The sequence below is a fragment of the Heptranchias perlo genome, chromosome 2 (genome assembly GCF_035084215.1).
Source record: "Heptranchias perlo isolate sHepPer1 chromosome 2, sHepPer1.hap1, whole genome shotgun sequence".
NCBI classification, from domain to species: Eukaryota; Metazoa; Chordata; class Chondrichthyes; order Hexanchiformes; family Hexanchidae; genus Heptranchias; species Heptranchias perlo.
The window spans coordinates 136557018-136576493 of record NC_090326.1 but is presented as its reverse complement, the minus strand read 5'-3'; the positions used below and the strand labels follow the sequence as shown (position 1 = coordinate 136576493).

The 19476-nt window shown below is 41.6% G+C and overlaps 1 protein-coding gene across 6 annotated transcripts in view; it reads left to right on the top strand.

Annotated features, from left to right (window-relative positions):
* znf438 (zinc finger protein 438) overlaps positions 1-19476 on the top strand; it is a 257100-nt gene that overhangs the window by 136965 nt on the left and 100659 nt on the right. For all 6 annotated transcript variants that reach the window (XR_010968362.1, XR_010968360.1, XM_068007411.1 and 3 more), the window contains one exon: positions 14825-14913. Coding sequence is in view for 3 of the 6 variants with exons in the window: in XM_068007411.1 (XP_067863512.1) it covers positions 14825-14913 (89 nt within the window). In the remaining 3 variants the exon portion in view is untranslated. The remainder of the gene's footprint in view (positions 1-14824; positions 14914-19476) is intronic.

The following is a 19476-nucleotide window of genomic DNA, read 5'->3' as shown; positions in this document are numbered from 1 at the left end:
GAGGAAAAGTGGATTTTGGCAGCCTGAGCATAAGCTCCAGTAAACATTAGTTCGCAGCACAGCTTTCTGGTCTGGCTGCATACAGCGGTCACCTGAGATGGTGGATTGCACAGAATGAAAATGGACACCTGGTTCAGTGGTTTTGCCCTTTTTGAAGTGGCTAGTGTGTTAATTGCCTACCAACAGGAAAACTAGCATTCCTATCACACTGTTGTGCCTGACCCAGAGGTGCTTATGTTCGCCAAATGAATTGCAGTTGGTGGTCCAGTTTCCAGCTTCCTGTGATCCATTGATCTTTTGCCTTTTAAAATGTCTCACTTTGTGTCTTGGGTCAGAAAATTTAAATTCTGAACGTAATTATCCCTGAAAACTCAATTACGAAGTACAAACACGTATTGCATACTTTAGTCCACAGAATAAGACTGTTGCATTTTGCAGTGAAGTGTGCAGTACTAATATATACAGATCACTGCTGGTCGCTTTTGCTGCTCTAGTGAATGAAAAAATTCCTTCTGAGCAATAGAAATAGTAAATAATGAAATTATTGTACTTCATCAGTTTGCTATCTACAAACCTATATCCTGGGGTTATGATTGTATTGTGCTGCTGTTGGACCCAATGTGGGTCTGAAATTAACTTTTGCCAGTTAAATACCAGCACAACCAGCTTTGCTGTCATGAGTTATGATGTTTGTCTTGAAGGCTTAAATGTTCTACCTTGCAAATGCTTCCTGCTGTTCCTGTACATTGTTCAATATACAATGTAATGAGAGTATTTTGAGTAAGTTGTATCTGATACATTGTGTATTTCATTCCAAGGATGAGCTATGTGAAAGTTCCAATAGTACCTAAACATGGAGACAGATGAGCACTGTGCCATCCAGGAAACATTTTGTTTTAAAAATAAACCGAGGTTTGCGTGAGGTGCTACTACATCATGAAGTGGTAGGATGTGGGTTCTTGCCTGCAAGTTCCTACGAGGCAAGTTTCTCATCTTCACCTGAAGGTGGCTAACATTTCTCCTGAGCAGTTTTGCTCACTTTTTTTTGCCATGAGCCACAATCCTAGTTGGTGTCTTGCTAAATAGCCGCTCCCAAGAATGCAGCAACATGCCACACCACAGAGTAAAGGGACATGGCTCGTACTTGTGATTCCCCACACAGCGAGCTCCTGCCTTCAATCGTGCAACTGTTGTGAGTTTGCCAAGCAAAAGAACAAGAGCTGTTCCACTTGCTGCGTGGATGCTGGGATAACGCTACCCTCCAGTAAAATTCACTTGCCGCTTTTTTGCTGGAGAGCAAGATAAAGAAAAGCAACGTCGTTGAATCCCAATTCAGTCAGTATCCCACGGCCTGGCAGGACCACCCTGAATAGAAGCCTAGAGACTCATGGGGCAGCGAGACTGCTGACTGGCCCAGGTAAGGAGAGATGGGTGGCAAATGGCCACCAAGCCATTATTTATGATTTGCACCACAAGAACAGAAGCAAAGATAACGTAATAGAAACTTTCACCAGATTACTCACATGCACCTCTTGGGTGCCAATTACAAAGCAGATTGAGAGACGTCAATTCTTTTGACTTGGAACAGTGGGGATAAAACTAATTTTTAAAAAAACTATGGGACAATAGAATAAAATGGTGGGCTGGTCTAATGAAAGAATTGAAGATATAGGGTCTCGGCTTGCAAAGTTCAGTTTCCACTGTCATTTTGAAATAGCTATGGAAGTTTCCCTATTATTAAAATATTTTTCTGTCTGTTTTTGAACTACAGTAGTTCTGCAGCGGAGGTTGACTTTAGGATTGGGTGGTCTTGGAGCACATGCCACTGATCCCTGTTTTTCCTCCAAATGAGTCAATCAATTGAGTCAGAATCCAGAGATTTAAAAAACAGATTGTTGATGTGCAAAAACCACACGTTCCTAAAGTTGACTTCCGATATGAAACCTTGAAAACCTGCTATGAAATAGATAGAGCTGGAAAGAATATATAATGAGAAAAAAGTATATTTTGCCCTTTTCTTTCAATTCTTTATGCAACACTACCACTAACCGGTTTTATAAGTGGACGTTAGGCCATATGTGAGAGTGGCCTGGCATAAGTTTCCTTGTGGCTGAAATGTCTGCGATCCTCCACATGGAAAGGCTGCGGTCAGGCACTGTACCTGTGGGAATCTGCATGTGTGAGCCTGCTTCTCCCTGTGTGCTGCCCTGTGTTATCAGGGGGCGGGGGGAAGAATGGGGGCAAAATTCCCGCCTCTTGAACACACTGACAAAGTTGGGGTACAGTTCCACGGGCGCTGGCTGCCCTTGAATGCTTCACTGAACCGGCCGTTCTTCACGTTAGAGGACATTGTCAGCCAGTTGAGGCAGGATCACAGCCAAGTGCAATCCTTTCCTCACCTAAGGCCGGTCGGATAGTAATCAGGAGTCCGAATCCGGGTCTATTTTCCTCTGAGAACAATTGTTAAGCTCCAACTGCTGCTCTGGAATTTGAATCTCGGGCCTTCCTTGTCTGTATGGTTCAGTTCCACTGTGGACAGTGTATGTGCCATCTCAGGAAAAATATTTTATAAACAGATTGGCTTCATTAGCTCCTACCTGTAGGGCAGAAAGAATGTTTTAATTTGGGGGCCTGGGGTTTCAAAGGATAATTTAAATTGCGAGGATAAACCGCTTTCATTGTTTGAAAGCGATTTTACAGTTCAGTACTTTTTTCTGTGTCCCTCTCTACCAAGCTTTACCATTTGTTCCGCTCTTTACTCTTTGATGCTAATTAAAAGTTTATTTTTGACAAAGAGCAGCTCTGTGGATTCCAGGCAGGGAATCCCCTCCTGCATTAATATAAATACAAGATATCTACAAGGTCCTCTTGAAAAAACCCCTGATTGTTACCACAGCATCAGGTTCAAGTAAAATACGGTTTGCTAATGAGCGTAGGACCAGCTTAGTTAATTATCATGACTGAGTCATGAGCTTAGCAGGTGCCGCGTGAGAATGTGGGTGGCTGATGAGAAGTTGTGCTCTAGAAAATGTCCCTGAAACTGTGGTCAGGAGTAACTACTTATGCAATAATTTCAATTCCAAAATATTCATTTTTAAAATAGTTTTTTCCTGTTATTATCTTGGGTACTGTTTGTTATTTTAGTCTGTTTAGGTGACATGCTAAAGATAGTCTTCCAGAGATGCTGCTCTATACTTCGTCCTTGCTATTAAAATGTTTACAAGTTATATGTTGATTGTGGTGTATTTATAAAACAGCAGCATTGCATATGCAGGCTTGCAAGGGAGGTGCTGAGCAGAGGTGACATGCTTCCCAGGAGGGGTGAACCTGTCTACTCCTCTGGCAGCTATTTACAGAGAGCCATTGGCGTGGGACCAGGTCACTTTCTTGCTATCTTGTCTGTACTTTCTGACCATTGGGAACAAAGACAGATAACATTCCATCCATTTTTGGGCGGTTCGGATGGTGGGGAAATGTATTGGGGTGCAGCTACTCTCTTGATGTATTGATATTGTGTTCAACACTATTGGAAAGTAGTGGACTGAAATACCTTGTCTCTATTTCTGACTGTTGCAGATGAGTGGTTACTGTAGTTCCTGAAAGATGAATGCCCTCCCTCTATACTCTATAATTCCATGTTGCAGTAAAGGAAGAGCGGTCTTCCTGTGTGCAGGTAGTATCAGATGACCCACACAAGCTGCCTTTCCAATGGGTTTCCTGCTTTCACTGTTGAACTGGTGAAGTTTTCACACACATAGCCTGCCGTGCATCATTCTTTAACTTGCTTCTTCTAACACTGATGCTTCACAGTACAACTGTCCCATTTGTTAAGTATGTGATGTAATTCACAATCAGGTACACACTGTTCTGGTGTAATCTGTGCTAATAAACTAATCAAAATCCTGAATTAAACCTTTAATAATTTATATGCATTTACATGTATTTTCATAAGTGAAATTGCAGTAATTTAGCTTTGTCATTGATTAATTCTAAGTGGAGCTATTGTCATAACTTAGTGGCCCCCATGGTTCTCTGAAACAGGTTAAAAAAATCAACTGACTTTTCTCTGTGCAGTTGTGATCTGGTAATGTTGTAAGAGGTGTGTCTATTTACAAATATTTAACTGGACAAAGAAGTAGATTTTATGCTCTCTTATGTATGTGCTGGAATGATTTTCGGATCTGGTTGGAAGCTGCTAAACTTGTGCTTAGTAAGGAACGATCAGAAGAAGGACGATGGAACATTTTGTGGCTACGTGATTCCCGTGGGTCAATCAGATTGCTGTAAAAAAAAATGATCACACTCGATTTTGAAAAATAATAGATACCTGAAAAGGAGAATAGGGTAGGGTTGAGGGGTTCTGATACCAAAATTCATGAGAAATTCTGGAATTAGAGTTGGAATTAGTGTACATCCTTTATCACCCCTCAGTTTCTTTTCTATATTAGGTAGTGTAATTTTATGTGAGGACATATAGTTTTGGGTCTGCTCTTATGGCAGTCATTGCAGATGTCCAATGTGCATAGGCTCCATGTCATTGCAGAGAGAGATCTCATATTATACTAAAGGAAGTGGCCCTGGAAATAGTGGATGCATTGGTGGTCATCTTCCAAAATTCTATAGACTCAAATAGTTCCTACAGATTGGAGGGTGGCAAATGTAACCCCACTATTTAAAAAAGGAGGGACAGAAAAAACAGGGAATTACAGACCAGTTAGCCTAACAGCAGTAGTGGGGAAAATGCTGGAGTCTATTATAAAAGATGTGATAACAGAACACTTGGAAGGCATTAACGGGATTGGACAAAGTCAGCATGGGTTTATGAAAGGGAAATCATGCTTAACAAATCTACTGGAGTTTTTTGAAGAGGTAACTAGTAGAATAGATAGGGGAGAACCAGTGGATGTGGTGTACTTGGATTTTCAGAAGGCTTTTGATAAGGTCCCACACAAGAGGTTACTGTGCAAAATTAAACCACATGGGATTGGGGGTAATATACTGGCATGGATTGAGATTTAGTTGACAAACATGAAACAGAGAGTAGGAATAAACGGGTCTTTTTCCAGGTGGCAGGCAGTGACTAGTGGGGTACCGCAGGGATCAGTGCTTGGGCCCCAGCTATTCACAATATATATCAATGATTTGGATGAGGGAACTGAATGTAACATTTCCAAGTTTGCAGACGACACAAAGCTGGGGTGGAATGTGAGCTGTGAGGAGGATGCAAAGAGGCTCCATTGTGATTTAGACAAGTTGGGTGAGTGGGCAAGAACATGGCAGATGCAGTATAACGTGGATAAATGTGAGGTTATCCACTTTGGTTGTAAAAACAGAGACAGATTATTATCTAAATGGTGATCGATTGGGAAAAGGGGAGGTGCAACGAGACCTGGGTGTCCTTGTACACCAGTCGCTGAAAGCAAGCATTCAGGTGCAGCAAGCAGTTAGGAAGGCGAATGGTATGTTGGCCTTCATTGCAAGAGGATTTGAGTACAGGAGCAAGGATGTCTTACTGCAGTTGTACAGGGCCTTGGGCCTTGGTGAGATCACATCTGGAGTATTGTGTGCAGTTTTGGTCTCCTTATCCGAGGAAGGGTGTCCTTGCCATGGAGGGAGTGCAACGAAGGTTTACCAGACTGATTCCTGGGATGGCAGGACTGATGTATGAGGAGAGATTGGGTCGAACAGGCCGATATTCACTCGAGTTTAGAAGAATGAGAGGTGATCTCATCGAAACATATAAAATTCTAACAGGACGAGACAGACTACATGCAGGGAGGATGTTCCCGATGGCTGGGGAATCCATAACCAGGGGTCACAGTCTCAGGATACGTGATATGCCATTTAGAACCGAGATGAGGAGAAATTTCTTCACTGAGAGGGTGGTGAACCTGTGGAATTCTCTACCACAGAAGGCAGTGGAGGCCAAGTCATTAGATGTATTCAAGAAGGAGATAGATATGTTTCTTAATGCTAAAGGGATCCAGGGATATGGGGAAAAAGCAGGAACAGGGTACTGAGTTAGACGATCAGCCATAATCATTTTGAATCGCGGAGCAGGCCCGAGGGGCCAAATGGCCTACTCTTGCTCCTATTTTCTATGATTCTATGATTATTGAATTAATATTTCTGACATTCTTGCAATTTTATTCAAAAATAATTTTCAGTTTCTTATTTGGAAAGTCAGTCATCAATATATATTGTAACCCACTCCATGGTCTTTATTTGGACACTGTTCAGTTCACAATGCACAACTAGGATGAATTGCATTCATGCAGTTTTCAGTTATCTGAATTCTTCTCTGTGAATCAAAGCCTTTAGCTACCTCCCGGGTATTTGCCCATCCCCCACCCCCCACCCCGCTTCCTCGTTTGTAGCCCTGAGGGAAACTCCCTGCTCAATTTATCAAGAGACCGCTGGATAGTGGCACTCAAAAAAAGGTTAACGAGTAAACCTACTGTATTGTTCACCTGTCAGGCTTGAGCATTTTGACATTTCATTGTTACTCTTCCTATGCACTAGATTGTCTACCCCAACTTTAAAAATTCGGGGTTAAAAATTTTCCAGTATTTGGTCACGTGAACAAATACTGAGTCTTTTAGTTGTTTACTTGAACTGTCAAAGCTTCGGACCATAATGAACTACAATATTGAATTAAAATGTGACCAACAGGATTTGCCCTGACTGTTGCTGAACCCATAATTTGGACTCAAGTTCCAGGATCAGCATCCAGAAAAGTGGAGGACGTCCGTACCCTCTCAGTTGAATAGCAGTTGGGTTGACACGGCCTTGCTGGATAAGTGGTCATGCAGGTCCTTCGTGTCGAGAGACCTGACATGGTAGATGTTGGGGGAAGGATAAAACAATCTTTCTGGGTAAAGCACGTGACATACATACTTTCCTCCAAAAGTAATTTTCCCCTCTTGTGGAAGGAACTATCTTGTCAGTTTCTAACCAGAATAATTATTTTGGTTTCTTCTTCAACTGAAGTCAATACCCCACAATCATAGAATGGTTACAGCATAGAAGGAGGCCATTCAGCCCATCGAGCCTGTGCCAGCTTTTTGTAAAAACAATGCAGTTGCTCCCATTCCCCTGCTCTTTCCCCGCGGCCCTGCAAATTATTTCCCTTCAAGTATTTATTCAGTTCCTTTTTGAAAGCCACGATTGACTCTGCTTCCACCACCCTTTCAAGCAGCACGTTTCAGATCATAACTACTCGCTGTGTAAAAAAGTTTTTCCTCACATCTCCTTTGGTTCTTTTGCCAATCACCTTAAATCTGGTTCTCGACCCTTCCACCAAAGGGAACAGTTTCTCTTTATTTACTTTATCTAAAACCTTCATGATTTTGGACACCTCTATCAAATCTCCTCTTAACCTTCTCTGCTCTAAGGAGAACAATCCCAGCTTCTCCAGTCTATCCACGTAATTGAAGTCCCTCATCCCTGGAATCATTCTGGTAAATCTTTTCTGCACCCTCTCTAAGGCTTTCACATCCTTCCTAAAGTGCAGTGCCCAGAATTGGACACAATACTCCAGTTGTGGCTGAACCAGCGTTTTATAAAGGTTCATCATAACTTCCTTGCTTTTGTACTCTCTGCCTCCATTTATAAAGCCCAAGATCCTATATGCTTTCTCAACCTGTCCTGCCACCTTCAAAGATTTGTGCACATACGCCCCCTTTCCGGCACCCCCTTCAGAATTGTACCATTTAGTTTATATTGCCTCTCCTTGTTCGTTCTGCCAAAATGTATCACTTCGCACTTCTCTGCGTTAAATTTCATCTGCCGTGTGTCTGCCCATTTCACCAACCTGTCAAAAGTGAGATTGACAAAGATCTTTGAGTTGGTTTCATACCTTCCTTTTTTTTAAAAAAAGTGTCTTAACGAACCATCCCAGGGCTTGATAACATCTTGTAGGTTTTAATCTAATTTAAGTTGTGTATTTCTGTGTAAATTATTGTTTTGAGTAGGTTTAATGATGAGCAATACTGAGGATGAGAAGTACTTCAAATCTGAAATACTCCAGAAAGATGATTGACAATGTGGCACTTTCAGAAATGTTCTTGATTTTGTCAGTTCAAGTCTCCCGGGCATGAAAGATACACCCAGGGGATATATCAGAATCTGTCTGGCTGCGTCTGATTGAGGTGATTGGGAATTGGTATCCTTCCCAGAACTGATGCCTATACTTGAGCACAACTCAATATTTTAGCAGCAGCTGGGGCTTGTCGATCATGTTACATTCTCATTACTGGAGCTATTTTCCTTGGAAAACCTTGTTTTGAAGAAATTGTTTAAAGAATAAAGTTCTAAACCCAATATTACATAACAATAATCTAATTAGTACCCCCAGGTGCACTGGAAGCCAAGCCACATAGGGATATGTTGCACCATTAAACACAACCTGTTTTTAAAGCTCGTTTACCTAATTAACTTTTAATGTGTGGTATAAACAGGGTAGATTGTGGGGACCCATGGGTATGACTTGTATCCTACTTGTGAATCTGAGGAGGCAACCAAATCTCAGGGCTCTGCTAAATACCGCACTTGATCTGAGGTGTTTCTGGTTGATTGCTTTATGTATGATGGTATAATGAGGTGCAATTGGGAACAACAGGGGAAGGTGGAGGCTGAAATATTCATAGTTACTTTAGTGAAGAACTGATTCATAACCCCTTGTATTTAAGTAGAATCACTTGTAACTTATGTAGAACTCTGAGCCAATGGGAAAACTCTTGGATAAATAGGGAAAGACCTGTGTTTAGAATTTTTTCTAACTAGTTTTCTCTCCCTTCCCTCCTCTTCTCCAGTTCCATTGGGGCCAGTGCTTTCTAGCATCTCATACAAGTAGCCATATATGAGCCCTAACAGTAAGTGTTGGCAAACTATTAAACTGTCTTCAGTAATGTCCATACACATGAACTTCCAGCTTCATCAGAAGCTGGAATCCTGGTTAATTTTCCCTTCCCTAACCTTAGGGGTTGAGGTCAATTGTAGTATCCTACCACCAGCTTGGGAAGATGAGCTAATTCGGCACAGATCAGGGATAGAACTTAGGATCTTACTGGTCTGTATGGTTCAGCTACTCACTGGATTAAATTAGCTGAATTATTGGGGGCTCAGCATATGCTTTTGATGAAGATGACTTCTTACCTATATTGGCAGTGAATACAATTTGCTTTTAAATTCTATTTGTTCAGTCATTTTCAGGCCATGTCACAGTTCACAAAAATATTACTTGGATACAAGAATGTAGCTCTGATTCTATTTTTGAAAGATGGGAGGTCAGTACTCATTGGGTGACAGAGAGGCCAAGAAATAAAAGGCCAAGCAGAAGTACTCAACCAGGCTAAAAAAAGATTGATTATCAATTATCAATATCTTGTGTATATATTTATGTGCAAAAAGGGTGTTTCAGTGTGCAATTGTGACTTAAAGAAGGATAAGAAGAAATGGTCAGGCAGGAAATTTCCTTGGAATAAGATGGAGACTGAATGTTATTTGTATATAGTGGCACAACAATACAACCGGTGACATCTGTAACGAAGGCAAGGCACAAAAAATTTGAGAAATTGTACTGGGGTAGCAATGGGAGAGCAAAGTTCTCACAACATAATGCATGCTCGAAGAACCCTTGTTCAGCAAGTCATGGCTGATGACATTTGAAGTATTTTACACAAGGGGTGCATTCATTATCTATTTAGGAGAGTTCCACAGGTAGGAGAAGTGTGTGAAGCTTCACCTCTGAGCTTTCTGTCAGCAGTAGTTGTGAGCAACTTTCTAATTTGCTGCAGTTATTAATTTGGGCCCCGCAATTAAAACCATGTGGTACAGCATTGGGTGGGCCGATTTAAAAAAAAAGTACTGCAAATCTCACATAATGATGCTTTAGAATTTAAAAGCATGGCTGTCAATCACGACCAATCGTAGGTCATTAATATGCAGAATACATGACAAAAAGGGTAATATGTCACCTTGGATCACTGGAATATATTACTGCCAAAAGATAATGCTTGCAGCCAAAACAGTTGAGCTAGTTAGAATGTTACTATCTAAGGACACGAGGAATATCAGGAGGAAAACTCTCCAGTGGCTGGAGTCATACCTAGCACAAAAGAAGATGGTAGTGGTTGTTGGAGGCCAACCTCTCAGCTGCAAGACATCGCTGCAGGAGTTCCTCAGGACAGTGTCCTAGGCCCAACCATCTTCAGCTGCTTCATCAATGACCTTCCCTCCATCTTAAGGTCAGAAATGGGAACGTCCGCTGATGATTGCACAGTGTTCAGTTTCATTTGCAACCCCTCAGATAATGAAGCAGTCTGTGCCCGCATGCAGCAAGACCTGGACAACATACAGGCTTGGGCTGATAAGTGGCAAGTAACATTCGCCACAGACAAGTGCCAGGCAATAACCATCTCCAATAAGAGAGAGTCTAACCACCTCCCCATAACATTCAACGGCATTACCATCGCTGAATCCCCCACCATCAACATCCTGGGGGTCACCATTGACCAGAACCTTAACTGGACCAGCCATATAAATACTGTGGCTGCAAGAGCAGGTCAGAGGCTAGATATTCTGCGGCGAGTGACTCATCTCCTGACTCCCCAAAGCCTTTCCACCATCTACAAGGCACAAGTCAGGAGTGTGATGGAATACTCTGCACTTGCCTGGATGAATGCAACTCCAACAACACTCAAGAAGCTCGACACCAACCAGGACAAAGCAGCCCGCTTTATTGGCACCCCATAGACCACCCTAAACATTCACTCCTTCATCACCGGCGCACCGTGGCTGCAGTGTGTACCATCCACAGGATGCACTGCAGCAACTTGCCAAGGCTTCTTCGACACCACCTCCCAAACCCGCGACCTCTACCACCTAGAAGGACAAGGGCAGCAGACACATGGGAACAACACCACCTGCACGTTCCCCTCCAAGTCACACACCATCCTGACTTGGAAATATATCGCCGTTCCTTCATCGTCGCTGGGTCAAAATCCTGGAACTCCCTACCTAACAGCACTGTGGGAGAACCTTCACCAAATGGACTGCAGCGGTTCAAGAAGGCGGCTCACCACCACCTTCTCGAGGGCAATTAGGGATGGGCAATAAATGCTGGCCTTGCCAGTGACACCCACATCCCATGAACAAATAAAATAAACTAACTTTTTGTGTTTCTTGTATGAGGACACCCAAGTCCTTATGAACACCAACATATAATAGTTTCTCACCATTTAAAAAATATTCTGTTTTTCTATTCTTCCTACCAGTGAATAACATCACATTTCTTCACATTATACACCATCTGCCAACTACTTGCCCACACACTTAGTCTGTCTACATCCCTTTGCAGACTCTGTGTCCTCCTCACAGCTTAGTTTCCCACCTAGCTTTGTACACTCAGTCCTTTTATCTAAGTCATTAATATAGATTGTAAATAGCTGAAGCCCAAGCACTGATCCTTGCGGCACCCCACTAGTTACAGCCTGCCAACCTGAAAATGAACAGTTTATCCCTACTCTTTGTTTTCTGAACTTTAACCAATCCTCTACCCATGCTAATATATTACCCCCGACCCCATGAGCCCTTACCTTGTGTAACAACCTTTTATGTGGTACCTTATCGAATGCCTTTTGAAAATCCGAATATACTACATCCACTGGTTCTCTTTTTATCTATCCTGCTAGTTACATCCTCAAAAAACTCTAAATTTGTCAAGCATGAATTCCCTTTCGTAAAACCATGTTGACTTTGCCTAATCATATTATGATTTTCCAAGTGCCCTGTTACTACTTCCTTAATGATGGATTCCAACATTTTCCCGATGACCGATGTCCGGCTAACTGGCCTGTAGTTCCCTGTTTTCTCTCTCCCTCCCTTCTTGAATAACGGGGTAACATTTGCTACCTTCTAGTCCTCTGGGACCGTTCCAGAATCTAGGGAATTTTGGAAGAGCATCACCTATGCATTCACTGTTTCTGTAGCCACCTGTTTTAGAACCCGAGGATTTAGGCCATCAGGTCCAGGGGATTTGTCTGCTTTTAGTCCCATTGGTTTGTCCAGTACTTTTTCTCTTGTGATACTAATCGTTTTAAGTTCCTCGCTCTTATTTTCCCTTTGGTTCCCCACTATGTTTGGTATGCTTTTCTGTCTTCTACTGTGAAGATGGAGACAAATATTTGTTTAATGCATCTGCCATTTCCTGATTTCCCATTATAATTTCTCCTGTCTCAGCCTCTAAGGGACCAATGTTTACTTTTGCTGCAACCTTCCTTTTTACATACTTATGGAAGCTCTTACAATCCATTTTTATGTTTCTTGCTTGTTTACTTTCATATTCTATTTTCTCCCTTTTTATCAATTTTTTGGTCATCCTTTGTTGGTTTCTAAAACTCTCCCAATCCCCAGGCTTATTACTCTTCTTGGCAACATTATGGGCCTCTTCTTTCAATCTAATACTCTCCTTAACTTCTTCAGTCAGCCACGGGTGGATCACACTTCCCGAGGAGTTTTTATTTCTCAATGGGAGGTATATTTGTTGACAATATTGAAATATTTCTTTAAATATTTGCCATTTCTTTTCAACTGTCAAATCCTTTAATTCAATTTCCCAATCTACCTTTGACAACTCGCCCCTCATTCCTTTGAAATTGGCTTTATTTAAGTTTAAGACTCTTGTTTCTGACTTAAGTACGTTACTTTCAAACTCAATGTGAAATTCCATCATATTATGATCACTCTTCCCCAGAGATTCTTTTACTGTGAGATTACTAATTAACCCTATCTCATTACACGATGCAAGATCTAAAATACCCTGTTCCCTGGTTGGTTCCATGATGTATTGCTCTAGGAAACTGTCCGGAATACATTCCATGAACTCGTCCTCCACACTACCTTTGCCAATTTGATTTGCCCAGTTTATATGCAGATCAAAGTCCCCCATGATGACTGCATTTCCTTTGTTATAAGCTTCCATTATTCCATGATTAACACTCTGTCCAACGGTATTGCGGGGCATAATCGCAGGATACAGGGTCGGCAATTCAAGACTGAGATGAGGAGGAATTTCTTCACGCAGAGTGTTGTGAATCTTTGGAATTCTCTACCCCAGAGGGCTGTGGATGCTGAATAATTGAATATATTCAAGGATGAGATGCATAGATTATTGGACTCTAAGGAAATCAAGGGACATGGGAATTGTGCGGAAAGGTGGAGTTGAGGTCCAAGATCAGCCATGATTTTTTTTAAATGGCTCGAGGGACCATATGGCCTAATCCTGCTCCTATTTCTTATGTCCTTATTAGGGGGCCTATAAACTACTCCCACCAATGTTTTCTGCCCCTTGTTATTTCTAATTTCCACCCATATTGATTCTTCTTCCTGATCTTCCGAACCAAGAACCTTTCTCACCACTGTCCTTATGTCATCCTTTATTATTTGGGCTACCCCCTCCTTGACAGTTCTGCCTGTCTTTTCTAAATGTCATGTACCCTGGAATATTTCGTTCCCAACCTTGGTCATTTTGCAACCATGTCTCTGTAATGGCTATTAGGTGAAACCCATTTATCCCTATTTGTGCAATTAATTGATCTATCTTGTTACGAATGCTCTGTGCATTCAGATAGAGAGCCTTTAATTTTGACTTTTTACCATTTTTTCCTGCTTTGACCTTACTTGTTGCACTACTATTGGTAAACTCTCTGTCCCTTCCTGCTACACTGCACTGTTCTGTTGTCTTAACTTTTCTCATTAGATTTCTAAATTTCCCCTCACCTGACTCCTCCCCCTCCCCCATCCTTTTTAGTTTAAAGCCCTGTCTACAGCCCTCGTTATTCGATTCGCCAGCATGCTGGTCCCAGCCCGGTTTAAGTGGAGCCCATCCAGTTGAAACAGCTCCGTCTTTCCCTGTGGCCTTGCTGGCGACGCCCACATCCCATGAATAATTTTTTTTTAAATCACCTGTATCTGGCTCTGACTTGCTCTTGTACCTCTGACACGGTGTGGTGATCATGGCGTTATTTGTAGAACTGCTGAGTACAGATTATTGAAGCCGCCCCGGTTGTACTTAACATATATTTAGATCAGAATAGAAGTGCAAAAGCATCTTGCAATGGCTTTCATTTACATCAACAGCAAATCAAGTGAGTTATGTTGCACATTAGAGGTTGGATTCATTCTAATTTTGGAGCCAACTTGACTTCTGATCTAATGTAACCAGAGCACTGTTGTGTCTGATTTAATCTTAAATGGATTAGTTTGTACCATTAGCCCAATGTGTGCTGTTGTGTTTTCCAAAATTTCTATTTGTTGTGTTGTCTAAACCACACAAGGCATTGGCTAAAATTTAAGCTCCACTCCAGAGACTTGGGCACTCTCGGAGGTGCCATCTTTCGGATGAGGCATTAAACCGAGGCTCTGTCTGCCCTCTCAGGTGGATGTAAAAGATCCCAAGGCACTATTATGAAGCCGAGCAGGGGAGCTTTCCTGGTGTCCTGGCCAATATTTATCCCACAACCAACATCAGTAGAACAGATTATCTGGTCATTATCACATTGCTGTTTGTGGGACCTTGCTGCACGCAAATTGGCTGCCATGCTTCCTACAGTGACTGCACTTCAAAGAGACTTAGTTGGTTGTAATGCGTTTTGGGACATCCAGATTTTGTGAAAGGCGCTATATAAATGCAAGTCTTTTTCATAAAACAACGCTTATTATTCATGCACTTGTATCCATTTAGATATTTTGCTGATCAAAGATTGTGACATTTACTCCTCACTTTTTTCCAATAATATCTCAAATTATTTAACTGTTGTTACAGCCAAGGAACAGATATCAGTGAATGAACATCCGAATGGCTATTCTAAAGAAATTAATGAAGAGTCTGTAAAGAAAGAAACAGTTTTTCAGGTAAATGACAAATAAGTAAATTGGTTCAGCTTTGTGTAGTTTCCTTTTTTTCTTTGGCATTGGTGCAGATGTCTTTTTAATTGTGAGTCTGGAGGCAGAAAAGAGTGCAAATGAATTTGTTTGAAATAAAATTGAAACAGGTGTGTACGTTGTATGTTTAAAAATTCATTCTCATGATGTGGACGTCGCTGGACAGTCCGGCATTTATTGCCCATCCCTGTCTCTGCCTGTGATTTCCCCCACACACTGAGCTCCTAGCTTCTACACTGAGAATGAAGCCCTGCCATTTTTTTTGTTCATGCTTGGAATGTGAGTGTCACTGGGAAGGCTGGCATTTATTGTCCATCCCAAGTTGCCCTGAAAACATGGTGGTGGGCCTGCTTCTTGATGGTATGATGCAACTGAGTGGCTTGCTCGTCTACTTCAGAGGACAGTTAAGAGCCAAGCACGTTGGCGTGGGAATGGAGTCATATATACACCAGACTGGCTAAGGACAGGCAGATTTCTTTCCTTAAAGGACATTAGTGCACCAATCGTTTTTTTGTGACAACCCAACAGCTTCATGGTCACTTTTATTGATACCAGGTTTTAATTTCCAGATTTTAAAAACTGAAATTAAATTTGCTTTCTCAGCATTATTAGTTCAGGCCTCTGGATTACTGGTTCAGTAACACAACCATTATACGAACAGTATACACACGCATGTACATACACACTTGTTTTAATCTATCGAATTCCTAACTTAAATTGGGACAACCGTTCAAATCTTTCATTCAGTTTTCATTTTACAAACTAATTTTACTGTTCAGTCAAGGCGCCTCAACAGTTACAAGTCAGTGTGACAGAACTTGGTTTTGGCAAGTACTGCAAGTAGTTGTCAGATGGTGATACTGGTTTTCTTTACATAGCTGGTAAATGCTATTCCGTCCTTAGAAAGTTATCTTATTACTGTGCAAACATGTCTTGAACTCCTCTTCATAATTCATATTAATATCATAATCAGATGACTGTCTTCAAGGGATTGAGTGTGAGTGAAGTTCTGGTTGAGTTAAAACTCCCAAACATTCTCCTGATTTCACCTCACATTGTGCATTCGTTGGATGTATTTGTGCATTATAAGACCCAAATTGTGAGGTTCCACTGCTGGTGCAGAGCCTCACAAGGAGCGAGAATGGGGTGGAGATAGGGTTTGAGCCCCGACTCTTTGCCCTGCAGTCATGTCCAATGAGGCTCCGCACCAGCACTGGAGCCGTGTACATTTTGCCCTTACATCTTTGTTGTAATTATAAAACTGTCTTGATATCCTTTGGTCTCTGATTTGCTAACCCTGTACTTTAAAGTATTTGTGTCAAAAACTAACATTAATTTGGGTGTTGTTGCAGTTCTTCACAAAATTCAAGAAAGAAATTGACAAAACTGCAGCCCAGCAGAAGTAGCAAAAAAGGGACGTGCTGAATTGCATTGTTCCTCGTGTGATTGTACTTCAACTCTAATTATAATTAGTACAATAAATATCACTCCTCTTAACAAAAAGAATTAAGAAGAAATAACTTGCATTTATATGGTGCCTCTCACGACCTCAGGACCTCCCAAAGCGTTTACAGCCAATAAAGTACTTTTAAAGTGTAGTCACTGTTATAATGTAGGAAACTGCTTTTCTTGATTTAGATTAATGACTTGGGCTTGGGTGTATAGGGCACAATTTCCAAATTTGCAGATGACACAAAACTTCGAAGGCTAATAAACAGTGAGGAGATAGTGATAGACTTCAAGAGGCTATAGACAGGCTGGTGGCATGGGCGGACACGTGGCAGATGAAATTTAACGCAGAAAAATGTGAAGTGATACATTTCGGTAGGAAGAATGAGGAGAGGCAATATAAACTAGAGGGCACAACTCTAAAAGGGGTACAGGCACAAAAAGATCTGAGGGTATATGTGCACAAGTCGTTGAAGGTAGCAGGGCGGGTTGAGAAAGTGGTTGAAAAAGCATACGGGATCGTGGGCTTTATAAATTGAGGCATAGAGTACAAAAGTATGGAAGTTATGGTGAACCTTTTATAAAACACTGGTTCGGCCACAACTGGAGTATTGTGTCCAGTTCTGGGCACCGCACTTTAGGAAAGATCCGAAGGCCTTAGAGAGGGTGCAGAAGAGATTTACTAGAGTGATTCCAGGGATGAGGGACTTTAGTTATATGGATAGACTGGAGAAGCTAGGGTTGTTCTCCTTGGAACAGAGAAGGCTGTGAGGAGATTTGATAGAGGTATTCAAAATCATGAAGAGTAGATGGAGAGAAATTGTTCCCATTGGCAGAAGGGTCAAAACCAGAGGGCGTAGATTTAAGGTGATTGGCAAAAGAATCAAAGGTGACATGAGGAAAATCTTTTTTACACAGTGAATGGTTAGGATCTGGAACGCGCTGCCCGAGGGGGTGGTGGAGGCAGATTCAATCACGGCCTTCAAAAGGGAACTGGATAAGTACTTGAAAGGAAAAAAATGTGCAGGGCGATGGGGATAAGACGGGGGATTGGGACTGGCTGGATTGCTCTTGCATAGAGCCGGTGCAGACTCGATGGGCCGAATGGCCTCCTTCCATTCTCTAACCTTTCTATGATTCTAACGCGACACCCAATTTGTGCACAGCAATGTCCCACAAACAGCAATGAAGTAATGACTAGCTCATCTATTTTAGTGATGTTGGCTGAGGGATAAAATTGGCCAGGACATTGGGGAGAACTCCCCTGCTCTTCTTCTCGAGGGCAATTAGGGTTGGGCAATAAATGCTGGCCTTGCCAGCGATGCCCACATCCATGAACAAATTTTTAAAAAATAGTGCCATGGAATCTTTTATGTCCACTTGAGAAGGCAGACGGGGTCTCGGTTTAACATCTCATCTGAAAGATGTTAAAAGGATTTTAGGTGGGCCAAAGTTGGGAGTGAAATACTTCTAACATTTAGGTGGTGACTTTCAAATGTGTGTGTTCAATTATTCAAAAAAGCAACAGGTTACTAATTCAATCAGGGGTGGAGGAATATAGAATTGTCAAAGAAATGAAAACAACCCTAAACAAAAGGATGAGCTGGTAGGCTGCCTTAAGAACATAAGAAATAGGAGCAAGAGTAGGCCATACGGCCCCTCGAGCCTGCTCCGCCATTCAATAAGATCCTTGTCCTTTAACCAATCCTCTATCCATTACCCCCAACCCCATGAGCTTATTACTTTGTGTAACAACCTTTTATGTGGGACCTTATCGAAGGCCTTTTGAAAATCCAAATATATTACATCCACTGGTTCTCCTTGATCTAACCTGCTAGTTACATCCTCAAAAAACTCTAAGAATTTTGTCAAACACAATTTCCCTTTCACAAAACCATGTTGACTCTGCCTAGTCATATTATGATTTTCGAAGTGCCCCGTTACCACTTCCTTAATAACGGATTCCAGCATTTTCCCGACGACTGATGTCAGGCTAATTGGCCTGTAGTTGCCTGTTTTCTCTCTCCCTCCCTCCCTTCTTGAAAAACGGGGTAACATTTGCTACCTTCCAATACACTGGGACCATTCCACAATCTAGATAACTTTGGAAGATTGTAACCAATGCATCCACTATCTCTGCAGCCACCTCTTTTAGAACCCGAGGATATAGGCCGTCAGGTCCAGGGGATTTGTCGGCGTTTAGTCCCATTAGTTTGTCCAGCACTTTTTGTCTAGTGATATTAATTGTTTTAAGTTGCTTACTCTCATTTACCCTTGGTTCCCCACTATTTTTGGTATGCTTTTTCTGTCTTCTACTGTGAAGATGGAGACAAAATATTTGTTTAACGCATCTGCCATTTCCTGATTTCCCCATTATAATTTCTCCTGTCTCAGCCTCTAAGGGACCAATGTTTACTTTTGCTACACTCTTCCTTTTTCCATACTTGTAGAAGCTCTTACAATCCATTTTTATATTTCTTGCTAGTTTACTTTCATATTCTATTTTCTTCCTTTTTATCAATTTTTTGGTCATCCTTTGTTGGTTTCTAAAACTCTCCCAATCCCCAGACTTATTACTCTTCTTGGCAACATTATGGGCCTCTTCTTTCAATCCAATACTCTCCTTAACTTCTTCAGTTAGCCACGGGTGGATCACTTTTCCCGTGGAGTTTTTATTTTTCAATGGAAGGTATATTCGCTGAGAATATTGAAATATTTCTTTAAATGTTTGCAATTGCTTTTCAACTGTCAAACCCTTTGATTTAATTTCCCAATCTACCTTTGACAACTCGCCCCTCATACCTATGTAATTGGCTTTATTTAAGTTTAAGACTCTGGTTTCTGACTTAAGTACATTACTTTCAAACTCAATGTGAAATTCCATCATTTAAGATCACTCTTCCCCAGAGATTCTTTTACTGTGAGATTACTAATTAACCCTATCTCATTACACGATGCAAGATCTAAAATAGCCTGTTCCCTGGTTGGTTCCATGATGTATTGCTCTAGGAAACTGTCCGGAATACATTCCATGAACTCGTCCTCCAAACTACCGTTGCCAATTTGATTTGCCCAGTCTATATG